At 37.9% G+C, this 10,468-nt stretch overlaps 1 protein-coding gene and 1 pseudogene across 1 annotated transcript in view; one reads left to right on the top strand and one right to left on the bottom strand.

Moving 5' to 3' along the window:
* clk4b (CDC-like kinase 4b) overlaps positions 1-1,886 on the bottom strand; it is an 11,870-nt gene extending 9,984 nt beyond the window's left edge. The window contains exons 1-2 of the mRNA XM_016256955.1: positions 1,763-1,886; positions 861-1,021 (exon numbers count right to left, since the gene is read on the bottom strand). Of these exons, the coding sequence (XP_016112441.1) occupies positions 861-1,021 (161 nt within the window). The 5' untranslated portion in view covers positions 1,763-1,886. The remainder of the gene's footprint in view (positions 1-860; positions 1,022-1,762) is intronic.
* A 6,136-nt stretch (positions 1,887-8,022) lies between these two features.
* Positions 8,023-10,468, top strand: part of LOC107570692 (rho GTPase-activating protein 24-like) — a 12,167-nt pseudogene continuing 9,721 nt past the window's right edge.

The following is a 10,468-nucleotide window of genomic DNA, read 5'->3' as shown; positions in this document are numbered from 1 at the left end:
TATATATATATATATATATATATATATATATATATAAATAAAAAATTTTTTAAATTACCTTCCGTTGTTGTGAGCACTAATAACATTCTCATTCTTGGAGTGAATGGGCATTTACAAGCTCTCAGTTTGCATTTCAAAATGCCTGGGAGGGTCAAATGAAAACTAAGTAAATGGCTGTTAGCATTTTCTACTGTACAAAAAAATATATAATAATTGTGGCAGCTCTATGGCCAGACATTGAAAACTTAATCTCACTACAAAAACTTTTGGAACAAATTCCACTGGCACTCTAATATCAGAAGGATTTTACATCAATGGGATTCTCTGAATTGCAAGCACCGATCGGGACCCTCTGACAGGCCCGATTATACAGCACTTGTCACTCTGACAGTTTGCTTCTGAATCCAAGAACATGCTACACTATATCATTTGATCGCCGTGATTTTGCCAAGTAAGACATGTTCCTGGATCAACATAACTGTTCAAAAATATTGACTTAACCCAATCCCTACCCCTAAACCTAACCCTACCCATAATTTATTCCTAAAAACCGTGTGAAATGATAGCTGATTAAGGTGTAGACCACCTAATCCTGATTGTAAGCCTAAAACAGATATTTCCTGAAAAGTTATCCCTCAATTCTGATTGGTTGATAGGAATGTTGTTCCAGGACCACCAAAGATGTTTGATCCAGGAACATGTTGTACTTGGTGAAATCAAGGTCACCATATCATTTCAAGGCACTGCAAACACGCAGGGCAATCTGACAGGGCTCCATGCCAACAACAAATCTAACAGTCCAAGACCATTTGAATTAAAACAAAATAAAAGAATAATTTCACAACTTAAGTCTTACTTACCCCTCGTATGTCTTATAGCGATGAGTTCGGCCGAGCTGCCGCTCTCTTTCGCCGCTGCGCGAGCTGCGCTTCGGTCTCTTGTGCTGCACCTCCTCTCTCTCCTCCCAGCTGTACTCCGCGATCCAGCCGTCCGGCGACCGCATCCGCTTAGAACGCCGCATCTGACCACCCCAGAATAGAAAAAGTCCAAGTCATAAAAACGACGAAAGGGAAACAGTATCTCAGGACATTCCCTGCACCCCGCCGGGTTTTCAAATTCAATCCAGCCGAGATGAAGCCAGCTCTCCGCTCCTGATTTAGTTATTGAATTTCATGTTGCCGAGTTGGTTGCAGTTGTTTTGACTTGTTAAAAGTTCAGCTGCACATTTTACCATGCAGTAAATTCGCGTTAACTAATATCACATAGCTTATTTACAGGGAATTAAACATCGCCAATTAGGTTTGGTTACTCATCTTTAACATGTATCCCAGCGCATTGAACGCAATGTCTCTTATTAAATGCAGAAATACATGTGACATCAATAAAATCAAACTCGCTACATCACGACGGTTTGTTTACAGTTGCATTTTTCGAATACCCGTTGCCTGGTAACAAAGAGCTAAGCTTTAGCCACCGCTCTCTTATACAAACAAACAAACACAATCAAGTTACAATGGCACACGACCGTGTACTTAGTAGATTATGTAATTATTTAAGTTCATGGTCGAAATGCTCAATTTTAATTATTTATCAAAACCACCGTTTCACGCTATCCGTGAATGTTTTTCTTGGGCGGCTAGCCGGTTAGCAGCCAGGCGAACGCAAGGCGCATAGGCTTTATGTCACCCCGCAGCCTCGAGGTAATTAATAAACTTGTAAAAGAAAGTTTTATGTTACATGTTTAAACTTCAAATACACTCACCTTTCACCCGTTACTTTCAAATCGTAAAACAAGACGTTGCTTTCCAGACGGAGCTCCACCACCCTTTATGACTTCCGCTTTACACTCTGTAAATGTTACATGTTTCCGGTGGCGAGGATTCCTGGGTGGACACTCAACAAAGCACAGGTCTTCTTGCTTGTCATATTGTAGAGGATTCTTGGCAATAGAATTGAAAGATATTTAGTTCATTATTATTATTTAACATATATACAAAATGATCAAATAGATTGTTAACTGTTATATGAAGCAGTCCAAGAGCACAGCAGCCCAAATTTATATTTTAAGTGTATTATTGTCCATTTTAACCAAACATTCAATTTAAACATTCAGATGTCTTTGTGTCAACTTTGTCCTGTTGCCTCCTCTGTAAAATATTCTACATCTTTTAATTTACACACAAAAAGATTGCAAATACAACTTTTCATTCTAAGAACTGTTATTATTGATAGACTTCATCTTAATAATTATACTGTATTCACCAACGAAAGGGCATAATCAAAATCAGTTGTTTTTACAATTATATTATTAATATTATATTATTATATGTTATGGCTTTATTATATTATTATATGTTATTCTTCAATTGACAGTTTTAAAAAACACTAATGAATACAATATTATAAAAAACAGTTTCTTATGATTTAAGTTTTATTTTTGGGTGAATCATCCCTTATGTCATAATTACTCACCCTCATGTCGATCCAAACCTGTAAGACCTTTGTTCATCTCCGGAAGACAAATTAAGATATTTTTGATGAAATCCGAGTCTTCTGACCCTGCATAGACAGCAACACAGCTAGTAGTAAGAACATCATTAAAATCAGTGGTTCAACCTTAATTTAATAAAAGAGAAGAAACTGAAGATTTTTGAGTAAAGTCGTTATTTTGTCTCGTAGCTTCATAACATTACAGTTGAATCACTGATGTTACATGGACTATTTTAACAATTTCCTTATCTGTCTGGGCCTTGAACGTGTCAGTTGCGTTGCTGTCTATGCAGGGTCAGAAAGCTCTCAGATTTCATCAAAAATATCTTAATTTGTGTTCCGAAGATGAACGAAGGTCTGGAACGACGTGAGGGTGAGTAATTTAATGACAGAATTTTCATTTTTGGGTGAACTATTCCTTTAAAATCAGGGTTTTCAAACAGGGGTCTGTAGACCTCTAGGGGTCCATGAAGAAACTGCAGGGGGTCAAATGAGATGATGTAGACCTATAGGCATAAAACACATAGAAATTCCATTAAAGATTGTCATGACATTTCCTAATTATATGACCAGGTTTTCAATATATAATGTTATTAAACCTTTTTATTTTTGTAATCAAAGTTATTATGACGTGTTACTGAGAAAATCTTTTTGAAAAACGTTTTGTAGTGGGTCCCTGGGTCTTTACATCACTGATTCTGCTGAGAATACTTACAGCATGTCTTTCTACGTTGTCACCATCTATAGATCGCTTACTGTGTGCCTGATTTATGAACAGTTAAAAAAATATTAAATATTATAGAATAATGTAAAATAAAATAAAATAGCAGCTCTCACACAGTGTTAAATTCCATACTATAAAAGTAGGCTTTTAAGCTAGACTTAACAACAGTAAGTGTTTGGGCCTTTCTAACATGTAAAGGCCATTATTCCAAAGTCTAGGCCCGCCACTGCAAACGCACGGTCACATCTGCTTTTCAGCCTTACACGAGGGACAACTAACAATGAATGGTCAGCGGACCTAAGTCTCCACGATGGAGCATATGGCTGTATTAAGTCTGAGGGATTTGCCCGTGCTAGACCATTCAATGATTTAAAAACTAAGATTAAAATCTTAAAATTAATTCTAAAACTGACAGGAAGCCAATGAAGAGAGGCCAAAATGGGAGTAATATGTTCCCGCTTTCGTGTTCCCGTTAGCAAAGATTTCTTTCAAAATCTTTGAAAAAGATTTAATCTTAGAAAGTTGCCTCAGCTGGAAAAAACTAGATTTAATTACCAAATTAATCTGTTTATCCAATTTAAAATCATTATCCATTAAAACTTTACAAATTGTTTTAAAACACCTAAATCCAGGCCAGGAGACCCACAGGCACCCCCTGTAAACAATATAACTTCCATATTATCCTCGTTACATTTTTTTAAATGTACTGCCATCCAGGCTTTAATTTCCTCAAGGCAACACAAAAGTGACGCTATATAATTTGGATGTTTTTGTTTCAATGGCAGATATAATTGTGTATCATCTGCATAACAATGAAACAAAATATTATACTTCCTTAAAATGGATCCTAGAAGAAGTATATATAAAGAAAATAGAATAGGCCCCAAAATGGAGCCCTGGGGGACCCCACACGAGAAACACACAAAAGAGGACATAAAATCCCCAAGGCGAACAGAAAAGCTTCTGCCAGACAATTATGATCGAAACCACTCCAACACAGTACCCTTAATGCCGACACAATGCTCCATACGAGAGATCAAGGTGTTATGCTACAGTGTCAAATGCAGCTGTGAGATCTAAGATCATAAGAACAGCATAGTCACCCGAGTCAGTGGCAAGAAGCAGATCATTAAAAACTTTCAATAGGCCTGTCTCTGTGCTGTGTAGGGATTTACAACCAAACTGAAATACCTCATGGAGACCATGTAAATTTAAAAATGAGTACAGTTGTGTGAATACAACTTTCTCCAGTATCTTGGAAAGAAACGGAAGTTTTTAAATGGGCCTAAAATTAGCAAGGACCGATGAATCCAAATTATATGTTTTGATCATAACTCTTTCTCTGATTAGTCCCTGGAATGCTAAATCAGTAAGGGATGGTAATAAAACTTCCAGAAGCACCAAACAACACTCTCTATAATGTAACAGTCAGTGTTTTAACATAGTCATCATTTCATTAGGACATGAACTAATGAAGACTCGTCTAAAATTAAAATCCCTGTTTCCTTCAGTAAAAAGGCCCTCTTTTGTACTGTTAGATGACATCACCTTGTCATGTCCTTATAGGGAATAATTTAATTATTTACTTTCACCTTCCCCATTCACACTCACCTTGACTGAACAATGAAAAAGAACTATAAAAAAGGACACTTTCCACAATCATAAAAATTTCTCTCCCTCAAATATCTTAGTAGACATTTTACTGCAGTATTTCCCTGTATTATGCAGTTTTTAACCTTAGCCGCCTGACTTTTAACCCCAAGGTGCTCCAGACGGATTGTCCCTGTAATAATTGCATGGTAGGGTAAGATGAGGCACGCTATTTTTTGTTCTCTTAATCATAGATCCCACAAAATATAATTTCAACACATTTAATGAATTTAATTCACATCATCTGAATATCAACATTTGCAAGATTTAGTCAGTTTAATTTTGTCGCTAGAAAATAGTTATGTGACATTGTATTAGGTTTAATATCAACGGTTTTTTGTGTTTGTATGTTAATGAGGGATTTGTGAACAAATTAAAGTTTCTAGATTTGTGAAGATAATTTTTTTTTTAATATTTTGAAGTAAAAATGTTAAGTAAAAAGATATTTAATACTTGCTGTTAATTCATAGGGTTATTATATTTCATTATATTATTATTTCATTATATTATATTTTATAAATATTATATTTCATAATTTCATGAATGAGATGTGCACTTCATATTATATATATATATATCCCTATATAATATATATTTTGGTTACTCTACGATTCAACTGAATTGTCAAAAATTATATGGAGTAGTTAATTTAGTATTTTACATTAATGACACAAATGCATGTTGTTCTTAAGGAGGCTTCTTCCCCATCTTCCCCTACCTTGTGAAAACATTAACAAAGTTGTGTTAGAGAGTTGTTTATTAACCTGTCAGGTGTCATTTCATTCTTCAGACTGTAGAGGGCAGTTTTGAAAGGAAATACTATAAACTGGAACAAGGAATACATGTTTTGTACATTACATGCAAAATTTAAATAAATCAATTGTTATAATAACTTGGTGTGAACAGATTTAGCAGTTTCGGGTTGTGTTTTGTTCTTTTATTGGCAGTGTCAGGTAAAGTGATTGATAGATTTATGTTTGTATCTTATCAGAGATCACTGATGTAGATTAAAAACGAGGGCTGTGCCCCTCTCACAATTTAAGTTTCCTAAAGCCCTCCATTTCAATTACAGTAAAAAGATGAACCTGTCATGAGATGAATTGTGCGTATGCATGTGAAGGAGTGCTAGTGTGTAACTTGTGTGTCTGACAAGTTTAATTTTCAGAAGAGCCTTTGCTCAGCACAAAAACGTATATCGCACTATTGACACAAGAGGAGAAGAAAGCTCTTAGTGATAATTGGAAATGGCCAGTCACCATGTAGCAGGGGTCAGAGCGGAGAAACCAGAGGGCTGAATTCATAAGGTCTGTGCCAAAATTCTTTCACACATTCCAGTTGGTTTGCAACAGTCAGAAAGTCATTTCCAAAAAGATGTGATCTGCAAATGAGAAATCTGACACTGCAGATCTGACCCCACTGGTTGTTGCCGGTCCATCATTAGCTAGCTAGCTCAGGGGTGCTTAGGCCTGTTCCTGGAGATCTACCTGCCTGCAGAGTTCAGATCCAACCCTGATTCAACACACCTGTCTGTAATTATCAAGCGCTCCTGAAGATCTTAATTAGCTGGTTCACTTCTGTTTGATCAGGGTTGGAGCTGAACTTTGCAGGACGGTAGATCTTCATTTAGGATTGGGCACCCCTGAGTTAGATGGTATTGAATAGAGTGCTGCAGGAATGAGTCTCAAAGCCCAGAAATAAGTTAGCATTTTTGCATTTCCAGTTCCATTGTCCAAGTCAATGTTTTTTTTTTTTTTAATGAGTTTTTGGTTAAATGCTTGAAATCAGGTCTGTGGTGAACATAAGATATTTTCACTTTTTATTCTACAATACAAAATACATTAGAAATAGCCCACTTGTGATTGTTTTTAAGCGTTTACGGTGTCTTGAAAAAGGTGGTTGCTAACAAGCAGGTAAATGAGAGAGAGGCTGTCTGGGACATTAAACAATTAAATATTCTAACTCAAATTTTCCAACGTGTAGTTTTTTAAAATAAATATATCGAGAGAGTTGTTGGAAGCTTAATGGTGGTGACGTTGAAGTCATGTGACTATGGTTGTTTATAGCCTAGCTTTTTACTTCTGGTTATTATAGGCTTTAAATTGTGTGTCTTCATTTGTGAATATTATCTTAATGAACAACGTGTAAGACTCTTTTGTTGGCCATAGAGCTTATTTTCTGCAATAATCCAAAAACCAATGGAAAAATCCTATTGGCTCTTTGTCGAGGCAAACGGGGTGATGCTAAACTCTGGGTTGGCCTTCAAAAATACATCCTTACTGCAACACTGTATAGTGGACCAAAGATTCTAACAACACCAAGAGCCCTGACATTACCAGTGGTCCATGTTTCAATCAATGTACACCGAGGAGCATCTGCAAAACATGTACATTTGCCAAACTAATCAAATAGTATAATTATGAAGAAATAATTTTTTGAAAATGTCCAAAGGTACATCACTGGGGTCTGTATTGTGTATTCTGTGTGTCTGAGAACTCGTGATAAACCAGTGGCCACATCAGTACAGCTACGACTTCTACACTTGATGGGATGTGTAAAGCCTACTGAAAAGTTCCATTCCTCTTGCCAAATGAAGTGAGCCTATTTCATCAAGATCAATATATGCCTGGGATCCTGCCAGGCTGGGAATCATAAATCTGACTTGCAGTGAGAAGGAAAGCGAGCAAGAAGGAGAGAGAGGGCAGATGGGAATGGGAGGATGAGAGAGACGATGGCTCCTTAGCCTAATGGAGGACGGTTCAAAAGTTTAACGCGCCGGCCACTCGCTCACGTCTTTATAACCTCTTTGAGTCATTGTGTGTGGATGAGGGCCGATCACATCGATGGCCATTAAACCAAATGTCGGGCCGGTCTGTGGAGGGGGGGGGGGGGGGGGGGGGGGGGTGGTGGTGTATGGTGGATGCATTAGGGAAATTGGTCCTGGCTGCCTGAGACGGCATACTGTATTGAAGTAATTACAGTTTCTGGAGGGATGCTGAAGCCAGTGTGTGTGTGTATGCATGCGTGTCCGGAATAGTTTGCCGCAGAGGGTCCACGCCCCGCCCTTCCATCTCCCCCCACCTCAAAGCGGCTGCCAACGGGATAGGGCTGGGACTTTATTGATGAGATGGATGAGGAGGGGGATAGGGATAGAGAGATAGATGGGGCTTCTGTTCAGGCCATGGCAGTGCTGGGGAGCCTGTGCTCAAGGATGCCGCCAGCCTGGTCAGCCTCCACTGATTAGCAGCCGCAGGAGCCCCAGCGCCAATGATGATGGTGATGCACACCCTTAGAGGATCACTCAGCTGAGGCATCTCAAGAGATATCCATCTGCAGGATGGGACTCACCTGCTTCAAGTCCTGGAAGTACAACAGTGCTGCACAGAAAGGTGAGCAAGTGCTTCGCTACTTCCCAAAGGTGTGTTAATTGTTCTGACAGTGTGAACTTGTGAAAACTTTCTGCAGCGTAATAAATGTTATATAGATATGTGTGTGTGTGTGTATATACATTACATATGTATATATGGTTTGCAATAGTTTCTGGGTCAAGCGATTACTTCAAGTGCTTGAAGGGAAGCAGAACATGAAGGACAGACCCCATGCTGTGTTGACTGAGATTTCACTTACGAATACATTAAAGCCAAGAAGCGACAGGTACATTGCTGGTATGGCTTTATGGGCAGGGGGGGGGGGCATTCAAAATAATGAGTTTGAAAAGACTCAGGTGGAATAGAGTGACTCTAAATCAGCGTAATTTACAGAGAGATCCGAAAATGAGGATGGATAACATGAATGTGAAAACCTGAAGTCTGGATGAGGAACAGATCTGCTGCTATATTTTTTGCCTGTTGCATAGAAGTAATGTTATTGCTACAAATAACACCTCCAACTGGGAACTTAGAAGAATGCAAACTATTAGATGAGTTAACATTAAGATAACATTCTTCGTTGTACCATGGATTAAAAAAAAAAGTCCTTCTAATTCATGGAAACGTGAGGAGGAAGACTAGTCTGTTGTTTTTACACCACATTGCCACAAGGAAGCATTTACCATTGTTTCAATTACTGAGCTGTAAAAACAGAGTCCCTAACCCCCATGCCACTCTTAATACCACTATTACATGCAGCATTCCTGTCTATTACACAGATTGTGTCAATGAACCAACTACTTACACTGGTTCTCATAGTTATCTTTAAGTACTTGAGTCTGTTAAAGAAATAAAGAAAAAGACAATTCTGTCAATATTTACTCTCATGTTGTTCCAACCCTGTATAACCTTCTTTCTTATGTGGAACATAAAAGGAGATGTTACGCAGAATGTTAATGCAACACTTTTCCATATGCTGATAGTGATGGGAAAGGATGTTGCTCAACTTAAAAAATTACCAAAAAAGCCAGATAAAATACAACTTTGCACTATATTCCAGGTCTTCTGAAGACAAACGATTCTTAAATCACTGAAAATCATCCGCACCATTTGTGATTCGAGAGCTGTAAAATTATCCCAGCAGAAGACTAGGAATATAGCATGTGTCATATGGATTACTTTTATGGTACTTGTAAGCTTTTTTCTTTTCTGGAGCTTTACAAAGTTGCTTCATCATATGGAAGAGCAATGTAAACATCTCTTTTTTTGTGTTCCATGGGGGTGGAGTGTCATACAGGAAAGACACGAAGAGTAAAAATTAAAAAAATGATTTGAGTGAAATAACCATATTACCCTCCAGTATTTTTTGCAAGTCCTACTTATCAATGACTGTCAGAGGATTTGGTCCCCACTGTGGCGGTCACTGCTCTGAATCTGTGAAATGCCCTTTCATGGCATTTCAATGCTCTCCATTTAATATCATTATTGCTCAGGCCAGCCTCGGCAAGTGCTCGGTATTGATAAACCACTTAGCTGGATTTTTACAGCTCTAGTCTTGTTACAGATAGCGTCCTCTTTGGAATTAATTACTGCACTCTACCAGCAAATGTGAGTGGAATCTGGGGCATACTTTAATTGTGACCGAGACCCATCTTGTGATTAATATTGTCTCTAAGAAATGCATGAAGGAGAAAAAATGGCAAGAGTTTTTAATTTAATTATGAAAATCAATGCCCTCCTTTTCCCACGCTGAACTCTTGCAGTGCTTAAAGATAAGAAATAGTGATCAGATTTTTCTTGGGCTGTCTTCCAGTTAACTCACTGATGGACTTGAAGGACACAGTGACCATTAAGGACCTAAAGTACAGAGATTTTTCACACAATAAAGAGCAATACACAGCACTTAGCATTAGCCTTACTGCACTCTGAAGACAAAGAATTGTTGTATAAAAAGACATTTATCATCAAAAACGCTTTATCATAAAATCCACTTCTTCAAACAAACCTTGTAAATTCCAAATCCCCAATTTCCCAGCACCCACAGAGCACCCATATTGACATGTCATACTGTGACAGGATGGGAAAAAAAGTGGCAGTTTATGAGTGTGTGGATTTGCCATGTCAAACCCAAGTTTGGTTGCTGTCAAACCCAAGGGAAACATTCAAAATCACCTTGTATTGGATTTTAAAGAAGGAAAAAATATATATATGAAGTGACCGGTCCTTTTATTTTGCTTAC

The sequence above is a fragment of the Sinocyclocheilus grahami genome, unplaced genomic scaffold (genome assembly GCF_001515645.1).
Source record: "Sinocyclocheilus grahami isolate Dianchi unplaced genomic scaffold, SAMN03320097.WGS_v1.1 scaffold1493.1, whole genome shotgun sequence".
Lineage (NCBI taxonomy): Eukaryota > Metazoa > Chordata > Actinopteri > Cypriniformes > Cyprinidae > Sinocyclocheilus > Sinocyclocheilus grahami.
The sequence above is the reverse complement of the archived record's forward strand: the minus strand, read 5'-3'. Positions and strand labels throughout refer to the sequence as shown.